General features: G+C 47.2%; 1 protein-coding gene across 10 annotated transcripts in view; it reads left to right on the top strand.

Annotated features, from left to right (window-relative positions):
- LOC139442832 (muscle-specific protein 300 kDa-like) overlaps window positions 1-24297 on the top strand; it is a 265153-nt gene that overhangs the window by 73026 nt on the left and 167830 nt on the right. For 9 of the 10 annotated variants that reach the window (XM_071223727.1, XM_071223728.1, XM_071223735.1 and 6 more), the window contains 27 exons: window positions 147-287; window positions 857-1021; window positions 1469-1792; window positions 2440-2586; window positions 2724-2888; window positions 3109-3435; window positions 4507-4824; window positions 5179-5502; window positions 5810-6127; window positions 6775-7101; window positions 9209-9361; window positions 9775-9939; window positions 10465-10788; window positions 11149-11211; window positions 14670-14822; window positions 15259-15423; window positions 16076-16402; window positions 16885-17037; window positions 17141-17305; window positions 20278-20442; window positions 20704-20862; window positions 21003-21155; window positions 21383-21547; window positions 22375-22701; window positions 23000-23152; window positions 23556-23901; window positions 24074-24219. In XM_071223727.1, coding sequence (XP_071079828.1) covers window positions 147-287; window positions 857-1021; window positions 1469-1792; window positions 2440-2586; window positions 2724-2888; window positions 3109-3435; window positions 4507-4824; window positions 5179-5502; window positions 5810-6127; window positions 6775-7101; window positions 9209-9361; window positions 9775-9939; window positions 10465-10788; window positions 11149-11211; window positions 14670-14822; window positions 15259-15423; window positions 16076-16402; window positions 16885-17037; window positions 17141-17305; window positions 20278-20442; window positions 20704-20862; window positions 21003-21155; window positions 21383-21547; window positions 22375-22701; window positions 23000-23152; window positions 23556-23901; window positions 24074-24219 — 5838 coding nt within the window. The remainder of the gene's footprint in view (window positions 1-146; window positions 288-856; window positions 1022-1468; window positions 1793-2439; window positions 2587-2723; window positions 2889-3108; window positions 3436-4506; window positions 4825-5178; window positions 5503-5809; window positions 6128-6774; window positions 7102-9208; window positions 9362-9774; window positions 9940-10464; window positions 10789-11148; window positions 11212-14669; window positions 14823-15258; window positions 15424-16075; window positions 16403-16884; window positions 17038-17140; window positions 17306-20277; window positions 20443-20703; window positions 20863-21002; window positions 21156-21382; window positions 21548-22374; window positions 22702-22999; window positions 23153-23555; window positions 23902-24073; window positions 24220-24297) is intronic. The other variant, XM_071223730.1, reaches the window with a different exon arrangement.

Below are 24297 nucleotides of genomic sequence, written 5' to 3'. Positions count from 1 at the left end.
TGGTTCTTTGGTTCTCCTGGCCATGATTCATCACGTATGCCCTCTTCTATACCCTGCACAGATGTCTATTGCTAAACAATTTAAATGCACAAAATGATGTATTTCCTGTGATAGACGTGTACCTGTGTGTTTCCTTCTCCTTGCAGACTCGACACCAGGACATCCTGTCCCACCAGACCATGGTTGACAGCATCACAGACAAGGGGAGAGCACTTGCCTCCAGCCAAGTACAGAACAGACTCACCCAGCTCAACCAGAAGTACAGCCAACTCCGCTCTCAGGCCCAGGTGAGTGTCACTCTGAAAAGCCGTCTTCCTCTGATCTGCCCAACTCGTGTTAAGTGTTGATTTGTATGTGTGTGACATGGCAACTATTGAAGTGGGACTTCTGCACAACATCTGCCTCGTGAAACTGTTCATATTACACAACCATAATTAGTGTGGAACTACTATATATATGCAGACAATTTGCCGAGGCAGATGATTTGGTATTCTGGTGCCCCAGTCCACTGGGTAGAGTTGTGTCCCTCATATGGTGGCACATGATCTGATAGTCACAGGCTTAGATTACCTCTGATTATGATAATGTGTTTGTCAGTGCCCTTCCAGTGCTCACAAGGTAGTACAGAACCAGGATCCCTACTTTCCACCCTCTTTGTGCTGACATTGTGATGTTGATCTCTCACGCTGCCCCTGACAGAACCAGCATCCCTACTTTCCACCCTCTTTGTGCTGACACTGTGATGTTGATCTCTCACGCTGCCCCTGACAGAACCAGCATCCCTACTTTCCACCCTCTTTGTGCTGACACTGTGATATCTCTGAATGATGTTGATCTCTCACGCTCCCCCTGACAGACCCAGCTGCGGCAGGCAGAGCAGCACGTGGACCAGCATCAGCTATACCAGGACAACCACCAACAGACCCGCGACTGGATGATCTCCACCAAGGACAAGCTAGCCGTCTGCTCCGAGGTCAGCGGGGACAGACAGGCCCTGCAGAACAGGCTGGACAGAGTAAAGGTACAGTGCTCCTTCTGTGTTCTACTGTAATAAGCGTTTACATTAAGACATATCATCAACAGCATAATCCAATTTTAAGTTTTAAAACAATTTCAAACACGTCCAAAGTTTACATGTATTAATTAATGCTATGCAATGGCGAGTTTGTTTCACAAAGCTATTACAAGGTTTTCGTAACTCCCATATCATTAAACAGCTAGAGATTGCTTACTCTGTCCCTCCTCATGTCCTGTCTGGGGCGGTCGGGTAGCCGAATGGTTAAAGCTTTCGCTTGTCACGCCGAAGACACGGGTTCAATTCCCGACATGGGTACAATGTGTGAAGCCCATTTCTTGTGTCCCCAGCCATGATATTGCTGGAATATTGCTAAAAGCGGCGTAAAACCATACTCACTCACGCATGTCCTATCTACCACAAGTCCACTCTGTGTTATTCTGCCATCCACAGGACCTCCAGTCTAGTCTGAGTGAGGGGGAATCCAAGCTGCACAGCACACACCAGCACGGGGAGAAGACGCTACCGCAGACAGCTACCCAAGGTCAGAGGAACATCCGGCATGAGCTGGAGACGCTGGACCAGGACTGGCAAGGGCTGCAGGGCAAGATGGGAGACATGCAGCAGGGACTGGTCCAGGCACTGGAAGCTCTGGAGAACTATGATGGGTCATGTGAGGAACTTGGACACTGGCTGCGGGACGCCGACAGCAAGGTCAAGGACACTGATTTGAAGTCAACATTAGAAGAAAAACAGAGACATGTTGATGAGCTGAAGGTATGCCATCCTAGCGTCCATTTCTGCGTCTTGTTGTGATCTTAAGGTATACCGTCCTAGCGTCCATTTCTGCCTCTTGTTGTGAGCTGAAGGTATGCCATCCTAGCCTCCATTTCTGCGTCTTGTTGTGAGCTTAAGGTATACCGTCCTAACGTCCATTTATGCCTCTTGTTGTGAGCTGAAGGTATGCCATCCTAGCCTCCATTTCTGCGTCTTGTTGTGAGCTTAAGGTATACCGTCCTAGCGTCCATTTCTGCCTCTTGTTGTGAGCTGAAGGTATGCCATCCTAGCGTCCATCTCTGCCTCTTGTTGTAGGCTGAAACAGAGGGAATTGTCAGGGAATTCCACAACAGAAAGGGTCCCAGTAACATATTCTTGTCATGAGAGTCAACTGGTAGTGATTGGGACGTTCTTCATACATATCAATCCTTTTGGTTGTTGTTTTTTAGGTTTGTTTGGCTCAGCCTGTTATTTTCAGGCTGACCCTAAAATTGCAGGAATATTACAACACACATATCCAGAGTCCTAGTGCTGGTGCATGTGTCTGTCAGGCTTTACGTGAGATTGAGGCCAAGCATATACTGTCTCTTGTTGCAACATAACATGTGAGTCCTAAATCATAACGCTCATGCATGACTGTCTGTCAGGCTCTTCAACGTGAGATCGATGACAAGCAGGCCGAGTTTAGCAACCTACAAACCATGGCCTCTCAAGTCCAGGGAGCTGATGCCAGGCAGATCGGCTACAGCACCCAACTCGCCTCCAAGTACGAGACTCTGAAAGCTGGCATCAAGGTAGGAGGTCATTAGAATCATGTCAGATAACTCAACCAAGTAATAAATCACACATACATTTCCTTTTGTAAGAACAGTGAGAAAGGTTTGTGGCAGATTGTTGGTGAGCTGATTGTGCGACTTGTCTGCTTGTTCAGGATGCAATCCGGAAGTGGCAGGACAGCGTGGATGAGCAGCAGTCCTATGAGAACAACCTGGCGCAGTGCGATGACTGGATGTCCACACTGCGGAGGAGGCTGGAGGTGTGTGGGGACCTCGCCGGCGACAGACACGACGTTGAGGACAGACTCGCCAAACTGCAGGTTAGATGGGCAGCCCAGCTAGCTCACTGTTGTCTTGTTCACAGAAGTAGTCATGTAGGTCCTAGTTGTAATGCTGGTGATAGTTATCAGGTAACATTGCACCAATCCCAGGCTAACTCATTCCCTCACTGATGTTTCTGAACTGTGCACAAAATTAAGTGAAACATCATGTCACATTACACTTCCTCACATCCTTCATTGCTTGCTTTCCCTTGTACAGCAACTGGCTGCGGAGAAGGACAGCGGCCGCCACAGCATCATGCAGACAATCGATGCCGGTGAGAAGCTGTATCCTACCACTGCCTCGGAGGGCAGAGAGGTGATCCGCCAGGACATCCGGAACCTGCGGGAGAACTGGGACTCACTGTGTGATGAGGTGGCAGCGACCCAGAGGAAGCTGGAGTGCAGCCTGCTAGAGTGGTCCGCTTATGACGACAACTTCGAGCAGTTTCAGAAGTGGCTGCTGGACACGGAAGTCAATCTGAAGGAGGAGGAGGAGATGAAGGCTACACTGCCCGAGAAGAAGGCCCAGCTACAGAACCACAAGGTAGGGATGCCAACAGGGGCCTTAGGGGGTGATGTTGGGGAGGGGAGAGACACAGAGACACAGCTATAGAACCACAAGGTAGGGATGCCAACAGGGGCCTTAGGGGGTGATGCTGGGGAAGGGAGAGACACAGCTACGGACCACAAGGTAGGGACGCCAACAGGGGCAAAAGAGGTTAGATGTTGGGGAGGGGAGGGACACAGAGACACAGCTACAGACCACAGGGTAGGGATGCCAACAGGGGCAAAAGGGGGTGATGTTGGGGAGGGGAGGGACACAGAGACACAGCTACAGACCACAAGGTAGGGACGCCAACAGGGGCAAAAGGGGGTGATGTTGGGGAGGGGAGGGACACAGAGACACAGCTACAGACCACAAGGTAGTTCGCCAACAGGGGCCTTAGGGGGTGATGTTGGGGAGGGGAGGGACACAGACACAGCTACAGACCACAAGGTAGTTCGCCAACAGGGGCAAAAGGGGGTGATGTTGAGGAGGGGAGGGACACAGAGACACAGCTACAGACCACAAGGTAGTTCGCCAACAGGGGCAAAAGGGGGTGATGTTGAGGAGGGGAGGGACACAGACACAGCTACAGACCACAAGGTAGTTCGCCAACAGGGGCCTTAGGGGGTGATGTTGGGGAGGGGAGGGACACAGACACAGCTACAGACCACAAGGTAGTTCGCCAACAGGGGCAAAAGGGGGTGATGTTGGGGAGGGGAGGGACACAGACACAGCTACAGACCACAAGGTAGTTCGCCAACAGGGGCAAAAGGGGGTGATGTTGAGGAGGGGAGGGACACACAGACACAGCTACAGACCACAGGGTAGGGACACCAACAGGGGCATCAGTGTGAGATGTTACATCATGACCCTAAGATGTCTATTCAAGACTATAGGGGTTGCAAGTGTCGTGTGGGCCCAGGACCTAATACAGATTCAGGAACTGAGGATAAAGAAATGGGAAGGTGCATGTATTTAGTGATTATTATAACCTTTATCAAAAGTTGTAAGGACTGATTAAGGGTTTCAGTGCAGCAGTAAGTATACTCCTCCATCTTCCTTGTGCAGGTTCTCCACCAGGACATCGTGTCTCGCCAACACATCATGTCCAACCTCACAGAGAAGGCGCACAGCCTCACACAGTCATCGCCCTCCGCCAAGGTCAACAAGTTTGTGGGAGAGCTTCAGAAGAAGTATGACGGCCTGTGCGACAAGTCCCGGGGGGTGCTGGGGAGCCTGGAGGAGGGGGTCAAGTATCATCAGCAGTTCCAGGATGCCTACCACGACCTTCAGGACTGGCTCAACCTGTCCCGGGAGAAGCTGGACTCGTGTGCTGACCGCTCCGGGGACAGACTCTCTCTGCAGAGCAAGCGAGAGAGACTGAAGGTAGGACTTTATATATATTAGTCGACGTCAGTTTAGCTGATTCCTTTTAAGATGAGGTTTACTCTTTTTTTGGTCTTTCCCAGTTGAGATGAAAATGTTTCCATGGCCACATATTGTTTTTGTGTCATTTTATGAGGTTTGTCTGAATGTATTCGATTGTCTTTCTTGAATTGATTTGTCACTGTTATCAGATGTTATCACAACTGTTTTGCCATGAATAGCTGCAAGATTGCTGATATGGCATTAAGCTATAATCGCTCCATCCCTCACTCACTCACTCACTCCATCCCTCACTCACTCACTCTCTCACTCACTCACTCACTCACTCACTCACTCTCACATTACTGTTGTCAGGAGTTCGAATCCACTGTTCCTGATGGAGAGAGGAAGTTGAACAAGACGAGGGAGCTGTGTGAACAGACGGCCAAGCACACGTCTCCCCAAGGCTGTGATGTGTTGCGGCGGGAGATCGAGCACCTACAGCGTGAGTGGGAGGACTATGTGGGTGTGATGAGGCAGGTGGGTTCCTCACTGGACCAAGCCATGGTGCAGTGGGGAGACTTCGAGACCAAGTTCCAGTCATGCGCCGATTGGCTGAAGCAGATGGAACAGGCTGTCAAGAACCACGAACTCAAGTCCACGCTCAAGGAGAAGCAGACGCAAGTGGACAAGTTCAAGGTCAGTGTAAAGCTTGTCATAGTTATATTTGGTTTCTTGATGTTGCAAGGTGATTTCCAAATTGAAGCGCAGAGGTTAACCTTAAAATTGGTTTTGTTAAAATCCGGCAATGTCAGCGCTTGATATTTTTCCCCAGAATACAAATCATTTGCTGGCATTAATACAACTACAAATATGTTTACAACAGTTTCCACTGCTGCTAATGTTGCACATAACATTGGCAACTTGGAGTAAAGTTTGGACAATGATTGGAGCATTTTATGCTGTTAATTCCTGTTGAAAACAAGAAATATTTTGTCTGTGACAGAGACAACGTGAAGAGATCCAGTCTCACCAGTCAGAGATCGACCGATTCACCGACGAGGCTCAGAACCTCATGCACACAAGCTCCGATGTGAGGCTGAGCACCCAGGTGTCCCAGTTGACAAACCGCTACCACGGGCTGCTCTCACTCATTAAGGACCTCATCAACAAGTGGGAGAAGTATGTTCACGAACACCAAACATACGACAGTCGCCTCACAGAGCTGCAGCAATGGCTGAACATGGCCAACCAGAGACTGTCTGGATGCCAACAGCCCGTCGGAGACCAGGAGACCATGGAGGAGAAGAGAGCCGTCATACAGGTGGGTGGATGGGCTGGGGAATAAGAGGCCATGGAGGAGAAGAGAGTCGTCATACAGGTGGGTGGATGGGCTGGGGAATAAGAGGCCATGGAGGAGAAGAGAGTCGTCATACAGGTGGGTGGATGGGCTGGGGAATAAGAGGCCATGTAGGAGAAGAGAGTCATCATACAGGTGGGTGGATGGGCTGGGGAATAAGAGGCCATGGAGGAGAAGAGAGCCATCATACAGGTGGGTGGATGGGCTGGGGAATAAGAGGCCATGGAGGAGAAGAGAGCCGTCATACAGGTGGGTGGATACGGTGGGGGATAAGAGGCCATGTAGGAGAAGAGAGTCGTCATACAGGTGGGTGATGGGCTGGGGAATAAGAGGCCATGGAGGAGAAGAGAACCGTCATACAGGTGGGTGGATAGGGTTGGAAGTAAGAGGCCATGGAGAAGAGAGCCGTCATACAGGTGGGTGGATGGGCAGGGGAATAAGAGGCCATGGATATTTAGGATTGGGAGATGGGGTGGGGGTCCCCTGGGTGGATCATTGGGAGACAAGAGCCAAGGAAAATCTTTTCTAAATTATAACCAAACGAAAATGGAATAATAACGTTTTATGATACCCAAGAGGCGTTTATTTACTTCTTTGGTTGGTTGTTTTAGATCCTGTTCTCTGAGAAGGAGCATGGCCTTCAGAAGCTGAACCTGGCCATAGAAGCGGGGGAAAAACTGTTCCCTGACACCGCCTCACAAGGGCGGGACAAGGTGCGGCAGGACTTGAGGACCGCCAAGGAGGACTGGGAGAAACTGTTCAGTGGTTTGAACGATGCTCAGCGCAAGGTGGACACCTTCCTGATGCAGTGGTCGTCCTACGCTGATGGCCAGGAGCAACTGATGCGGTGGTTGGCGGAGACGGAGGCGTCTCTGAGGGCAGATGTGGATGTGAAGAACACCCTGCAGGAGAAGAGGCTGCAGCTGCAGAACCACCGTGTGAGTAAATCTGCACTTGCAGGAAGGCCCAGATTGTTAGATGTGATGTGTGTACATGGCCCAGATTGTTAGATGTGATGTGTGTACAAGGCCCAGATTGTTAGATGTGATGTGTGTACAAGGCCCAGATTGTGATATGTGCTGTGTGTACAAGGTCCAGATTGTGAGATGTGATATGTGTACAAGGCCTAGATTGTGATATGTGTACAAGGCCCAGATTGAGAGATGGGCTATGAGTACAAGGCCTAGATTGAGAGATGTGCTATGTGTACAAGGCCCAGATGTGTGATGTGCTATGTGTACAAGGCCCAGATTGAGAGATGAGCTATGTGTACAAGGCCTAGATTGAGAGATGTGCTATGTGTACAAGGCCTAGATTGAGAGATGTGCTATGTGTACAAGGCCTAGATTGTGATATGTGTACAAGGCCCAGATTGAGAGTTGTGCTATGTGTACAAGGCCTAGATTGAGAGATTGTGATATGTGTACAAGGCCCAGATTGAGAGATGTGCTATGTGTACAAGGCCTAGATTGCGATATGTGTACAAGGCCCAGATTGAGAGATGTGCTATGTGTACAAGTCCTAGATTGCGATATGTGTACAAGGCCCAGATAGTTAGATGTGATATGTGTACAGTTCCCAGATTGAGAGTTGTGCTATGTGTACAAGGCCTAGATTGCGATATGTGTACAAGGCCCAGATAGTTAGATGTGATATGTGTACAGTTCCCAGATTGAGAGGGCTATGAGTACAAGGCCTAGATTGAGAGATGTGATATGTGTACAAGGCCTAGATTGTGAGATGTGATATGTGTACAAGGCCCAGATTGCGAGATGTGCTATGTGTACAAGGCCTAGATTGAGTGATGAGCTATGAGTACAAGGCCTAGATTGAGAGATGAGCTATGAGTACAAGGCCCAGATTGTGAGGTGTGCTATGTGTACAAGGCCAAGATTGAGAGATATGATATGTGAACAAGGCGCAGATTGTGTGATGTGCTAGGTGTACAAGGCCTTGATTATGAGATGTGCTATGTGTACAAGGCCCAGAATGTGAGATGTGTTATGTGTACAAGGCCTAGATTGAGAGATTATATATGTGTACAAGGCCCAGATTGAGAGATAAGCTATGTGTACAAGTCCTAGATTGAGAGATGAGCTATGAGCACAAGGCCTAGATTGAGAGATGAGCTATGAGTACAAGGCCCAGATTGTGAGATGTGATATATGTACAAGGCCCAGATTGTGAGATGTGCTTGGTGTACAAGGCCTAGATTGAGAGATGAGCTCTGAGTACAAGGCCCAGATTGAGAGATCAGCTTTGTGTACAAGGCCCAGTTTGTGAGATGTGATATATGTACAAGGCCCAGATTGTGAGATGTGCTTGGTGTACAAGGCCTAGATTGTGAGATGTGATATGTGTACAAGGCCTAGATTGTGAGATGTGCTATGTGTACAAGGTCCAGATTGTGATATGTGTACAAAGCCTCAATTGAGAGATGAGCTTTGTGTACAAGGCCCAGATTGAGAGATGAGCTAGGAGTACAAGGTCCAGATTGTGATATGTGTACAAAGCCTCAATTGAGAGATGAGCTATGTGTACAAGGCCCAGATTGAGAGATGAGCTAGGAGTACAAGGTCCAGATTGTGATATGTGTACAAGGCCTCAATTGAGAGATGAGCTATGTGTACAAGGCCCAGATTGTGAGATGAGCTATGAGCACAAGGCCTAGATTGTGAGATGTGATATGTGTACAAGGCCCAGATTGTTAGATGTGATGTGTGTACAAGGCCCAGATTGTGATATGTGTACAAGGTCCAGAATAAGAGATGAGCTATGTGTACAAGGCCTAGATTGTGAGATGTGATATGTGTACAAGACCCAGATTGTTAGATGTGATGTGTGTACAAGGCCCAGATTGTGATATGTGCTGTGTGTACAAGGTCCAGATTGTGAGATGTGATATGTGTACAAGGCCTAGATTGTGATATGTGTACAAGGCCTAGATTGAGAGATGGGCTAGGAGTACAAGGTCCAGATTGTGAGATCTGCTATGTTTACAAGGATATGTGCTATGTGTACAAGGAGATGTGCTATGTGTTTCAGTCGGTGCTGCAGGACATCACTTCTCACCAGCGTCTTGTGGACTCAGTCGTGGAGAAGGCCCAGGGTGTCCTCCACAGCACGTCTAACTCCGACGTCGCCGCCTTCATCACCACCATCAACTCCAGATATGAGAAACTCGCTGCAGATGCAAAGGTCAGTCACATGGAGCCTGATTGACTTCAGTTTTTAATGAAGTTCTTATCCCCCTAGAATGGAATTGCCAAATGTAACAATCTATGGTCAGTTTCATATGGAACACTTATGAGGCAGTCATGACTGCAACTTCATTGTCAGTAGGAGGTTCATTGTCAGTCTTGTTCATGTAGCTGTCACAACTGTTTCATTACTGGTAAAACGTGTCACTTAGCTGGCAGGAAGTTGAAGGTTCGAGAACATTGTTGGTTCTCACAAACAGTACTTTGGTGACAAGTATTTTATGCATGATTTAGGAAATTTTGAATTGTGTCCGTCTGTCTGTCTCTGTGTGTCTGTCTGTCTATCTGTCTGTCTGTCTGTCTTGATGATGTCAGTCAGCTAATGTTCACGTGTCTCTGTGACTCTTCCAGACCCTGATCGCCAAGTCAGAGCAGAATGTGGCGCACCACCAGAACTACCAGGACTCCCTGCAGTCTGCGCTGGACTGGATGACTCAGACCAAGGACAAGCAGAGCATGTGTGCCGACACGTCCGGGGACCGACTCACCATCCAGAACAAGCTGGACAGGCTGCATGTCAGTATAGGCCATACATTCGTCCAGGTCCAGTTGTCAGTGTTTGTGAACGTGAGAACTGATGTTGCCACTTTTGTAAAGTAGAAGATATGTTCCTGTATTTTATAAATACAAACAAGACTGGTTTCAAAATACTACAATGAGCTAGCCCTTGACCTCAATGACACTGTGAGCACTGTGTAATGATGCCTGTCAGTACATTGGCCCTATACATAGAGCATTCCTGTGTCACATCATACCAACAGACTTCTCAGTGGAAAAACTCTCGCCATGTCAGATTTCTCTATGAGTAACTCATGCTTTGTCAGGTTTAAATTTAGACAATATGACACAAAAATGTTGATTTTTATGACCACCCAATCCCGTCAGTCGCCTTTAAGCATAGTTGCCTTTTATGGCAAGCATTGGCTGCTGAAGACCTGTTCTACCCCGGATCTTCACGGGTCTGGTTCACAGTCATGAACTAAAATAACCAGGAGAATATTTCTTCTTATTCTTTATTATTATTACTATTTTCTTTTACAGGAGCTGGTGACAACAGTACCGGATGGGGTCTCAAAGGTCAAGGACTGTGAGCGGAATGCCGAGTTGACGATGGATACGACAGCCATGAAGGGTCGTCAGACAATCCAGCAGGAGTTGGATGTCCTTAGGCTGGACTGGGGGGACTACACCTCCAAGTTGTCCTCCCTCAAGGAGAACCTGGAGAGAGCCCTGCACTACTGGGTCATCTATGAGGAGAAGTACGACAAGGTCACATCCTGGGTCAAGGACATGGAGAAGCAGGTCAAGGAAGTGCCGCTGAGATCCACAATCGAGGAGAAACAGGAACAACACTCCGTCTGCCAGGTATGCTGGGATATGTCACAGGAAGTGATATCATGGAGGGGAGAAGTCAGCTTTTGTCATTCCATAGTAATTTAAGTTTGAATTTTTTTGTATGTAAGCCTAAATATTGTTTGATAAGTGGCTGTGACCATTAGCTTATTTATGTCAACTTTTGTTTCACTGCAACAGTGGAGCACTGGACTGATGGAGAGATTGTGTCAATGTTTTGTGATTTGCTTTAATGTTGTATTTTCATTTGGAATGCACATGAACTCTGTTAACTGTGGTAATGTTAGTACTAGCTGTCTGTATGTTCATGTAATACGCTGGCTGAGGTCAGTGTAGGTCGATGTTGCTGACTGATGTTGTTGCCACCTCCAGGACATGATGGAGACAATCTCCAATGAGGTTGATGTAGTTGCAGCGGCCGACCAGCGGGATATCGTAAGCCAGGCTCCCTTCGACATAGTCCAGCTTGGCATGTGGGATTGGGAATGTCATAAACACCTCATTGCTCATTTTGCTTCTTTTTCTGCTGTTGTTGACTCTATGCCAGCTGTATGCACAAGGGCTATCACTGGAAAGCTGTGCTCATGTACTTGTTGAAGGTGAAACGATACATCAGTGCACGGACACGATACAGGATACATACCTTCTGTATTTCTGTATTGATATGAGATGATACACTTGCCAAATAAATTACTGACCAGTCATTTAATGGCCCCCAAGCGTTGTTGTCAGTCAAATATTGCAAAGTGTGTACTAATTAGCGCTTCAAGCTCACTCCAAAATATTCCCGCTGCAAACTTGTCCACAGCAAGTTGTTTCTTTTGAACCTGCTCTTCTATATTTCTTAAGAAATTTCAATGCGATTTGACGTAAATGTGCATATCGTGATACATATAATATCGTGATGCGTATTGTATCGTGACCTATATATACTGATGCGTATCGCAGTGTGACCTATGTATTGTGATGTGTATCAGATCGTATCCTTTGTATCGTGATGCGTATCGTATTGTGACCTATGAATCGTGATGCTATTGTATCGTGACCTATGAATCGTGATGCGTATCGTATTGTGACCTATGTATCGTGACATATGCTCAATGTTTCACCCCTAGTACATGTAAATTGTGAATTATCATCAAATGAAATTAAAGTAAAATTCTTAGTGGAGTTCGTAAAAAATAGTCATTGTCTTTCGTCAAATCCTTCCTGGCAGAGTATCAGCACAGCTTTTGAATGATAACCCTTGATAAAGTTGGGGTTACAAACTTGACCAAACTGCTTCCATGTCCCCAAGTCCGTTTAGACTCTCTGTCACTGTTTTCACGTTTCATCTATTCCTAATCATCAGTCCACCGATCACTACTCTTCAGTACCATCCCTACAATAGGTCCCCATCCTAGAGTCCCGTCCTAGGTCCCGTCCTCTGGTCCAACACCAATCCTAGGTCCCGTCCTCTGGTCCAACACCAATCCTAGGTCCAGTCCTCTGGTCCAACACCCATCCTAGGTCCAGTCCTCTGGTCCAACACCCTTCCTAGGTCCCATCCTCTGGTCCTACACCCATCCTAGGTCCCGTCCTCTGGTCCAACACCAATCCTAGGTCCAGTCCTCTGGTCCAACATCCATTTTAGTCCCGTCCTCTGGTCCAACACCAATCCTGGGTCCCGTCCTCTGGTCAAACACCCTTCCTAGGTCCCATCCTCTGGTATCGATACCTATCCTCTGGTCCAACACCCATCCAAGGTCCCGTCCTCTGGTATCAATACCCATCCTCTGGTCCAACACCAATCCTAGGTTCCATCCTCTGGTATCGATACCCATCCTCTGGTCCAACACTCATCCAACGTCCCGTCCTCTGGTATCGATACCTATCCTCTGGTCCAACACCCATCCAAGGTTCCATCCTCTGGTATCGATACCCATCCTCTGGTCCAACACTCATCCTAGGTTCCATCCTCTGGTATCGATACCCATCCTCTGGTCCAACACTCATCCAAGGTCCCGCCCTCTGGTATCGATACCCGTCCTCTGGTCCAACACCCATCCAAGGTTCCGTCCTCTGGTATTGATACCCATCCTCTGGTCCAACACTCATCCTAGGTTCCATCCTCTGGTATCAATACCCATCCTCTGGTCCAACACCCATCCTAGGTCCCGTCCTCTGGTATCGATACCCATCCAAGGTTCCATCCTCTGGCATCAATACCCATCCTTTGGTCCAACACCAATCCTAGGTTCCATCCTCTTGTATCGATACCCATCCTCTGGGCCAACACCCATCCTAGGTCCCGTCCTCTGGTATCGATACCCATCCAAGGTTCCATCCTCTGGTATCGATACCCGTCCTCTGGTCCAACACCCATCCTAGGTCCCATCCTCTGGTATCAATACCCATCCTCTGGTCCAACACCCATCCTAGGTTCCATCCTCTGGTCCAACACCCATCCTTAGTCCCATCCTCTGGTCCAACACCCATCCTAGGTTCCATCCTCTGGTCCCAGTGTATTTATTACCTAGTGTAATAATCTTGAATGCGACATTAAACCCCATTTCACCCCCTCACCTCACTCATTCTCAGGTACCCATACCCATCTTCTGATCAACATACACATCTTCGGTCCCATCCTGTGGTTCCCATCCTCTGGTCCCGACACCCATCCCCACAACCCCGTACCCCCTTCCCTTCCCCCCCCATCCCCCTACCCTCACACAATTCCCCCATCCCCTCAACCTCCTACCCGCTACCCCCTACCCATCCCTGGTGAAGTCAAGCCCAAGGTTTCGGTATGCATGACTGGCAGCACCAGACTGGCGACTGCTGGACGCTTCATCAAGTAGTTCTACATTGTGCATGAGTAGGAGGCTGATGTCTTCATGTTCTAAGGCATGGATGGAAAGGCTTGAATTATTCATACTTTGGTCGTACAAATTTTACTTTCTCCTTCTATCCACTGGAAGAGACCTGCTTTACGCATCTTGTGCCTTCATCTGTTTTGGTTGCCCTGTCCGTCATCTGCATCTGTCATATCTAGCGGTAGTGTAGACAACGGTGGTCCGCCTGCACAGGGACCAGGAATGGGGAGAACAGACATAGTCATGTGTCAAGTTACCATAGAATAGTTTAAAGCAGTGGCATGACAAGTAATATATTGATTCTGTATCAGAGCTGTTACTAATCTCCATCAGCTTGTATAACACATTGTATAATGTATGACAACACAGCCTTGTTTGTATAGGGTTCATAGTCACTGACTCCTACTGTCACTCACACTTGCTTATTCACAGTCCAGGGGCGGTGGGGTAGCCTAGTGGTTAAAGCGTTCGCTTGTCACGCCGAAGACCCGGGTTTGATTACCCACATGGGTACAATGTGTGAAGCCCATTTCTGGTGTACCCCGCCGTGATATTGCTGGAATATTACTAACAGCAGCATAAAATCATACTCACTCACTCACTCACTATTCACAGTCCATGAGGACAAAGAGCATATCAATTTATCATCCTTTCACATCAGCTATTCCGTTCTTAATCTCACAACTGTTCCATATCATCTTCATACAGTAATCTCGCAGTTCACCATGCATCTGTTGTGAAGGACATGGTAGTGGCCGACTTCCTGGTCTGACTGCAGTCACAGCATGACTCTGCATGTCCCGTATTCCTGCTCCAGCTCAGGCTCCGGCCAGCCTCACCTTGGTTTCATTCGTCTGTAAATGGATAAATGTTTAACTCTTGAGTAATCTTAGTTTTCCTGCCTTCAGTTGTGTTGATCATGAAAGCACTTTTATTACTACCCACATATTTCTGAAGGAGTGGGGCCAGTATCACTTGTAATGTTATAAGCATGATATTGTCAGTTTATAACATTATCATTTTTGATGGCATTACCAGGAGCTGATGCAGGAGATCCGAGGCAAGCAGCGCGACATCGACAAGTTCTCAGATGATGCCCAGACTCTTCAGCAGCTGACCGGAGAGGCTCGCATCGGGAACTTTGTGTCACAGCTGTCGAACCGATACCAGACTCTGCTCACCAACACAAAGGTAGGTCTGTCAGATATATCATCATCGTCACAACTGGCGCATGTCAGATATATCATCATCGTCACAACTGGCGCATGTTAGATATATCATCATCGTCACAACTGGCGCATGTCAGATATATCATCATCGTCATAACTGGCGCATGTCATAAATATCATCATCGTCACAACTGGTGCATGTCAGATATATCATCATCGCGACTGATGTATGCATGATGTTCCAACATGGTTTCTGGATTAAAGTGACACCTGAAAGCAATTTCAATTTGGAGACATATGTAAACAGCAAATGACGAACCACATAAGGCAGTATTTATTTAATCAGAGGCCACACAGTTTTGAACTGCTTGTACATATATCCACACTGAAAGGATTCTGAAAGGATTTCTGGTTGATGAAGTGAAGTGTGATGCTAATGTATCCCTCCTTGTTTGCAGGACCTGATCAGGAAGACGGGCCAGAATGTGGAGGACCACAAACAGTTCAGGGACAAGTACTCCGACTGCGCCCAGTGGCTTGCCAAAGCAAAGGCCAAGTTTGCCGAGTGTTCCGACTCTGGCGGGTCCCGAGCCGAGCTGGAGACGAGGCTGGAGAGAGCTCAGGTGAGGAATGGAACATACCTTGTTTCCCTCCAGGATTATTGGGGTGGGGGGTGGGGAAGGTAATTTAGGGGGTGGGGGGGTGTAACTAAAGGGGGCAGTGAGGGACGGGGTGTGAGGCTGTGGGAGTTAGGGGCAGGCCTGGGAGGATAGCTGTGGGAGTTAGCTTGGGGGTCCTGGGAGGAGCTGGGGTGCCTCGTGGATAGCTGGAGGGGGGATGGATGGTTGGGAGGATAGTTGAAGGGGTATTGTGGATAGCTGGAGGGGGGGGGGGGGGGGGGATGGATGGCTGGGAGGATAGCTGAGGGGCCTTGTGGATAGCTGGAGGGGGGTATGGATAGCTGGGAGGATAGCTGAGGGGCCTTGTGGATAGCTGAAGGGGGGGGATGGATGGCTGGGAGGATAGCTGATGGGGCCTTGTGGATAGCTGGAGGGGGGATGGATAGCTGGGAGGATAGCTGAGGGGTGTAGAGTTCTGTGGTGCTACAAACTGTTTTGCAGTACAGCCCAGAAAAGTGTCTTGGAATATTTAGCATGTGAGGTAATCTGAATATGTAAGGACTGGGTTTATGGAAGGAATTAGGTCTCAGTACATGCCAATATTGAGAGTACATGATCAATACTGAATATGTTGTAAAGTTCTGTTTTATTGTAGGACCTGCTACGAGAACGTGACGCTGGATTTGGCAAGCTGAGTGCTGTGATGGAATGTGGCGAGCGGCTCTACCCCACGACTGCACCGGACGGCAGAGAGAGCATCCGACAGGACCTCCGGCGACTCAAGATGGACTGGGAGTCTCTGTTTGATGACCTCTCTGCCGTCCAGCGCAAACTGGAGGTGGCCCTGGTGCAGTGGACATCCTTCGACGACAGCTACAGCCAGGTGGGCAACTGGCTACGGGAGATGGAGATGCAGTTGGAGGGGCCGGTTGTCTTCCGGGCCACCCTGGAGGAGAAGAAGTCCCAGCTGCTCCACTACAAGGTGTGTGGAGGGCTTTGCTGAAACTCGGCTTATGTTGTTGATTTCAAGGAGCAACATGTTTGAAATGGTCCATCTCATGGAATATTTCTCCCATCTAGATGTGTCCTTATGGTGAAATTAGTATAACATAGTTACCTCCTAATTGGTACATAGTTTCTCACGTTACATATTATCTCCCCTAGTGTTACAGCTTCATCTCCCCTTGTGTAATGGATTTATCTCCTCTTGTTACAGAATTATGTCCCCTTGTGTTACAGATTTATCTCCCCTTGTGTTACAGCTTTATCTCCTTGTGTTAAAGATTTATCTCACCTTGTGTTAAAGATTTATCTCCCCTTGTGTAATAGATTAATTTCCTCTTGTTACAGATTTATCTCCACTTGTGTTACAGATTTATCTCCCCTTCTGTTATGATTTATTTTTGATTGTGTTTTGTAGTTTTCTCCTTTTGTATTACATAGTTATCTTCCCTTGTGTTTCAGGCCCTCCACCAGGATGTGCTGTCCTACCAGCGTGTGATGGACAGTATCACAGACAAGGCACAGTCTCTGGCCCAGAGCAGCAGTGATCCCCAGCTGGCGGCGTTTATCTCGCAGACCAGCACTCGCTACAAGAAACTCTGCACTGCCGCCAAGGTAATTACAGACACAAGGATCTAACTTGCCAAATATTCCAGTATAAGATGTCATGCCAAGACCTGTATTCTGAGTTGCTATGAGACTGTTCACATGGTTGCAGGAACGTGTGCAGCAGTACGACACCTTTGTCACAGACCACCAACAGTACAACGACGCCTACAACGCCTGTGTGGAGTGGCTCAACGGTATCCGTGAGAAGCTGTCTGTGTGCTCCGACGTGTCCGGGGATCGCCACGCCATCCAGAGCAGGCTGGACAAGATACAGGTAGGTGTCACGCGTACCATGGTTTACTGAGTCCTTATCTTATGGATGAACGTACAATTGAAAGTTGTGATAGATGTGATTCATAAACACAAAATATTAATTCCTGTTTGAAGAAAGGAATTATTGTCAACATAAAGTCCTTCAATATTTGTAATTTATCAAAGAAAAGTTTTGTTTCTTATGCTACTGACAGAGATGAAAGCTGTGTATGTTTATTTTGTTGGTAGCCGTCATCGGGACACTTAGGTCTATACTGGGAGATGCCTGTAAGACTGCTTGTTGCCTCAGAACACCTGTCCTCATTATTACTTTGATCTGCTGAATTTGACAATAACTGGTGCTGACCAATGGCTTCAATCTTGTGTTAATCTTGTACTGGGTGTTAATGTTTGCGTGTGACTTTTGGCAGTTGACTAATCTATCCCATGATCCTCTCTCTCCTGACAGAGACGATGTGTAAGTGATTTACTGAGTGGTTTTCTATCTAGTTGCTAGGCAACACCTCATCGCGACCCGTCATCTCATTGCGTCCCATCACTAATGTCATCATGCCCCTCATCTAATGACATCCAGGAATTACAACTTAGATGAGATTCGTGTGATTGTTTCTGCTAACTGAGGACTTAGTCCTCCTAACCTAGACGGAGAAACTGGCACTCTACATCTCTGTTATAGACAGACAATCATACAAAACATTGTTCAGATGACCTTAGGGGCCGTTGATCTGTGGGTACAAGGCCAAGTCTTGGTGTTGCCCTGGTGCCAGGCTTATTGCTGGACGTGCTGTGAGACCATGCAGAATAACTAACTCACACTGGTCACACACCATTCAACATTGATTTCAATATGTTTTGTGTTTATGGATTAACACAAGTGCTCACTGGTATAACTCATAAATGCAAAAACATATTTAAGTCAATTCTTTTAAATACATACATCAGCCATAATAACTTCAAAGACAACTTACTTAATCACACACACACACACACAAAATTGTAGCAAATAATACCAAATAAGAGACATCGTTCAGCGCAATAATTCAACAAAAGCCACCCATTCTGTTTCAGCCAATCAGGACACAGTAGTCGTGGCCTAAATCGTTTTTAGTTATGGAAATATAATGCCAATCAAATGCCTCAGAATCACTTGCAGTCTATTTCTTTACTTGTGAGTAACTGCCATGTTCCATATGAATATACTGATCTCTCTAGATGTAATGATCCTGACATTCAGATGTAAAGCTGCGACACATTTTCACATTTGCTGCCATTAAATCTGATTCATTCTCTGGCTCAGATACATGATGTAGTTATTGGACCTTAATGTCTCTAGACAGAGTGTGTAGAACAGTTACCTCCCTTGGTGAGCTACTGCACCTGGTAGTCTTAGTTCTAGATGTCAGAGACTAACAAGATACAATCCTATACATGGATTGATTAGGATTTTAACAAACTATCTGAACACTGACTGCATTTGTGCAATAAGAAATTGAAGTTCCAGTGTAGTGACAGGGAGGGATGGTGGGCGTCTCCTGGTCCCCTGGTTTGTTCCCTGTAGGGGCAGCAGAGTCTCTGCCACCCACTGACCATCTCTGTGGTCTGGAGGATAGAGTGTCTGCCCAGAGAGCAAAAGTTTGGTGGTTCGATCCCCGGTGGCTTCATACCAAAACACGTTAAAAGATGGTACATGTTTTTACCCTGCCTAGTGCTCGTCATTAATGAGATAATACAAGCACTGGTTGGCTCGTTTTCAGTATATTGTGTCTGAGTGGGGTATTCATGTTAAAACTGTTACAGGGTATCTCAGAGGGCAAGGAGGGCAATATACCCATGAAGATCTTGGGTAGAGTAGGTCTTCAGCAACCCATCCTTGCTGTAAAAGGCGACTATGCTTGTCCTAAGAGGCGACTAACGTGATCGGGTGGTGAGACTAGCTGACTTGGTTTACGCATGTCATCGTTTCCCAATTGCTGAGATCGATGCTCATGATGTCAATCACTGGATTGTCTGGTCCAGATACAATTATTTACAGACCGCCGTTAAATAACTGGAATATTGCTTAGTGCAAAACAAACAAAACAAAGCTGGCACTATAAAACCGCCATTAGTCCAGACTAGTACAAGCAGGCACTCACAAAATGTGCATGCACATCGCTATAGGTGTAATAGTCTTGTGAGCGACATTTAAACCCATTTCTCCTCACCCAACATCTGGTATCAACTGCTTGTTCTGCTGCTGATGGTGGTGGTGGTGGTGTGGAGTGTCTAGGGTGGGTACAGTAAAGTATGTCTCATCATGCACTGCCCAACCCCCCTGCGTACCTCACCTCACTGAAGGCTGCCAGGACAGCACTAACAGTGTGCCCTTGACACATTTCCACGGTCATGTAGAATCTGTCTGTTGCATGCTATCTGTAAATACTATTAATATTATATGCATGACAAGTTCATCAGATACTAATTGTAACTGCATGGTTTATATTACGAGCTACGTCCAGCAGGGGTGAGACGGCACCCTCGTGGTCAGTTTCCACATTATATGGCTGCACCTCTGTCTCAGCGATCAATCTAACCATGCATGATGCAGTCCTGGACAAGGTGTCCCTTGGTAGAAGTAACAAACAAGTAGAGACTGGCTGATGTCGCCATGATTTAACTGCTAGTCATGTTTGCTTTGTGTGTGTGGTTGCTTTGGCCTACTTCTCTTGGGTGCCCCGTGCTTGTTTGACTTGAGTAGATCTGTCTAGAGAGTACTGGAGGGTGTGTGTTGGAGGGATTGCCATATCAAACTGCATGTGAACAATATCAACTATTAAATGCATTTGTAGCTTCACTAATGGATGTATCGACAAGCTTTTAAAGTGGTTAAAGTGCATGAGTTTGAGTTGCTGTAAGTGGAAGTTCCTACTGCTCTGTAACATTGGATGTTTGGTTTTACTGTGGCGGGCTTCAACTAGTCTCCTTGTCTGATAGGACATTCTGGCCACCAAGATGGAGGGAGAGCCGCGTGTGAAGAACGTGGCTCAGCTCGCGGAGAAAGTGCTGCCAAACACAGCCCCGCAGGGAAAGGACATCATCCGCAGGGAGACGGAAGCCTTGAAGGACGACTGGGAGGCATTCATCACCGCCCTCGCCAAGGTAGGCCAGTTAGACATCCACAGAGTTAACTGTACAGACATAGTGGAACACCATGATACAGTCTGTATTGTTGTGAGAGAGAACTGAGTAAACAGATTAGAGTTCCAAGGGTTCTTGTGTTAAGCAGACCAACTGGTAGGACTTCACCCCCTTACGGTGGAATCATCCAGATCCAACCTTTTGATCGCAATGCTTTTGTATACTTAACAGTGGCACTTTTCGTACAACACAGCCCATGATGAAATCACTTTATACACACAGACCAAGACTGACCTGGAGACTTGCATGGACCAGTGGAAAGAGTTTGAGTCGTGGCATGATCGCTGTGCTGCCTGGATCAAGGACTCGGAGAGCCGCCTGCGGGATGCTGACCTCAAGGCCACGCTCCAGGACAAACAGACGCAGCTGGAGAAACTGAAGGTCAGTATCAGACTTCACTCTTCAGGACGTGTGTCTCATGTTGCCCCGGGGTGACCAAACTTACTCATGTTGTCCAGTACATGGCATCTCATACGGCTTGTTTGCCCATTGAGGAAACTGATCTCTTACTTCTCCTACAGGCTCTACAGGCAGATGTTGCTGAGCACCAATCAGATCTGGACTCTCTCAGTGACTCCGCCCAGGACCTGGTGAGGCTGAGCACCGACTCTAGAGTTGTGTCCCAGGCCTCCCAGCTTGCCACCAAGTACCACTCGCTCTCGGTCAACGTCAAGGTGAGAACAGATCAGGGTACACGACAACCTCCTTCAGGATAGTGATGAATCAATAATTAAATCAACGAGATACCTTTGAAGATGCCATGAGAACACATTTAATGTTGACCATTTCACCTCAACAATGATAGGAAAGCTGTGGAGGTCAGTAAGACAATGTTACAAGTGTAGCTGACTTGTTTGTATCTGAATCAACACATAAGCATAAGGTTGGCCTGTTGTTGCAGGAACTGTGCCGGCGCTGGGAGCAGTATGTCCTGGACCACCAGGCTTACACCCAGTCCTTCCAGCAGTGCAAGAACTGGATCGGTCAGATGAAGGTGAAGGTTGCCGGCGCTGGTGACGTGACGGGTGACAAGGTGACCGTGCAGGACAAGATCAAGGACATCCAGGTAGGGACACTCTGGCAGTTTCTGGTCACTACACACATGGGATTCTGGTCAATATGGAGGTATTGATAACAGACATGGGATTCTGGTCAATATGGAGGTATTGATAACAGACATGGGATTCTGGTCAATATGGAGGTATTGATAACAGACATGGGATTCTGGTCAATATGGAGGTATTGATAACACACATTGGATTCTGGTCAATATGGAGGTATTGATAACACACATTTGAGTCTGGTCAGTATGGAGGTATTGATAACAAACATGGGATTGTGGTCAATATGGAGAAATTGATAACAGACATGGGATTCTGGTCAATATGGAGGTATTGATAACAGACATGGGATTCTGGTCAATATGGAGGTATTGATAACAGAAATGGGATTCTGGTCAATATGGAGGTATTGATAACACACATGGGATTCTGGTCAATATGGAGGTTTTGATAACACGCATGGGGTACAAGTCAGTATCTTGGAGGTCAGGCACGTTTAATGATATACTAGAAAGAATTGAAAAATATTGACTATGTTGTCCTCCAGGTATTTGTGGCAGTACGTTGTGAGCTAAGTTTGTTTGTTGTTTAATGCCACACTCAGCAATATTCCCGTTCTATGACAGCAGTCTGTAGTTAATTGAGCCTGGACCTAGCAATCCAGTGATTGGCGTCATGAGCATCATTTTTTAAAATTTGCATGCGATGACATGCATCAACAAAATCAATGAAGTCGATCCAGTTGGTCGCCTCTTACAACAAGCATGGTTTGCTTAAGACACTGATCTTCACTTGGAGAGCTATGTTGTCACGAGTGCATTATGTCCTCCAGAATCTGATGTCCGAGAAGGAGGAAGGTCTGCACATGCTGCAGATAGCTCTGGACAACCTGCAGATTGTGCTGCCCAACACGTCCGTCACGGGCCGGGACAACATGCGGAGGGACATGCAGTCCCTGCAGCAGGAGTTCGACTCCCTCGCCGGCGACCTGAATGAGACAAGGACCAACTTAGAGGGATGTCTAGCTCAGTGGACCGTGTACGACGACAGTGTTGACCAACTGCAACGGTGGCTGTGCGACCTTGAGAACCAGGTGGAGGCAGACTCCCAGCTGCAGAACACGCTACAGGAGAAGAAACTACAGCTGGACAGGGTCAAGGTCAGTCCCTTTGTTTCACCATCGTTGTCGGATTTATTGTGAGCAGAGATTTAGCTGTTTCAATGTGTGAAGCACTGTACTAGGGCTGGCTATCGATATAGATCTTAGAGATCGATAATCATTTACTTAATATCTATCAATAAACTTTTTCATCACAATTGTTCATGTAAGATATTATCAATAACACAATTTTCATATTGATAATCATTAATGCTTTGTTCCCATCGACTATAATCCAATCATCAATCTTGTTAGCCTGCCCTACACTGTACTGAGTTTACTGTTGCGTTGTGTGCAGGTGTTGCAGCTGAACATCAGCTCCCAGCAGAGCACTATTGACAGCATGAACGATAAGGCCAACACACTGAGGCAGACCAGTAAGGATGTCAACCTCAGCAACCAGATCCACCACATTGTTGCTCGTTATGAGACGCTGAAGACCAAAGCCAAGGTAATTTACTGTAATAGTACTGCAAAAACTGAAACACGAATACCATATATGTTGGTAAATCTATGACGAATTACTCACAGTCAAGAGATATTACAATTGGTTCGATGCACAAACGAACATACTATTAGTTTCTTGAACCGACGCTCACGACCGCATCACAAGTGACGTTGTGGATCCATGAGATCCGTGAGATGCACCATTTGTCTCATGTAGGATTAGCAAGTAAAGTTTGGAAATCACATGCAGTATATCATGATAAGAATAAAGACACTCTGTGGTAACACTTGACTGATTGTTAGTTTTGTCATTTAATTGGTACACATTGGAAACATCTCTTCTTAATGTACATACTTCTCTATATGTTATTGTGTGAAGGAACTGACATTACTGTCTCATCCAACAGAACCTCCTCCAGACGTGCGAGACCAACCTGCGCGACCACCAGCTGTACCGAGACTCCTACATGGAGGGCACTGATTGGCTGAGTGCCACCAAGGACCGCCTGAACCTGTGCAGTGACGTGCGTGGAGACCGCCATGCCATTGAGGCCCAGCTCCACAAGGTTCAGGAGATCTGGAACACGGTGGAGGCGGGACACAAAAAGCTGAGTGCCGTGCTGGAGAAGGGGAACAAGGTGCTGCCGGAGACGTCCACTCAGGGTCAGGAGCTGGTCAAGCAGGAGCTGGACATGCTGTCTGGGGAGTTCAAGGTGCTGGACACGGATCTACAGGATCTCCTCAACCTCCTTGGTGAGTCTTGGAATTCACTGCTACCTGGACTGCCGTGTACATGGTGTTTTAGGCCATGTTTCACAAGAATAACACTATAAGAGATTGCTTTGAGAAACTGATTATATTAATACAGGTTATTGCCCCAAATGTATTAAAGTATTTCTTTTATCCTTGCCCTTGTTTTCCACAGAGAACCTGCGAGACCAATGGCACCGCTATGAGGAATACTACGATGACTTAAGTCACTGGATCAAAGACACAGAGGCAGACATGAAGGCCGACTCAGAACAGAAGGCCACACTGGAGGACAAGGGCATCCAGATGGACAAACAGAAGGTACACATGCAGCATTTATGACCTTCAATGGGATAGAGGGCAGGGAATATTCATGCAGCTCAGATGGAGTTAACTGCT

Source organism: Haliotis cracherodii, unplaced genomic scaffold (assembly GCF_022045235.1).
Source record: "Haliotis cracherodii isolate W230 unplaced genomic scaffold, xgHalCrac1.p SCAF_5, whole genome shotgun sequence".
Classification (NCBI taxonomy): Eukaryota; Metazoa; Mollusca; class Gastropoda; order Lepetellida; family Haliotidae; genus Haliotis; species Haliotis cracherodii.
Note: the sequence above shows the minus strand (reverse complement) of the source record. Positions and strands in the feature narration are given on the sequence as shown.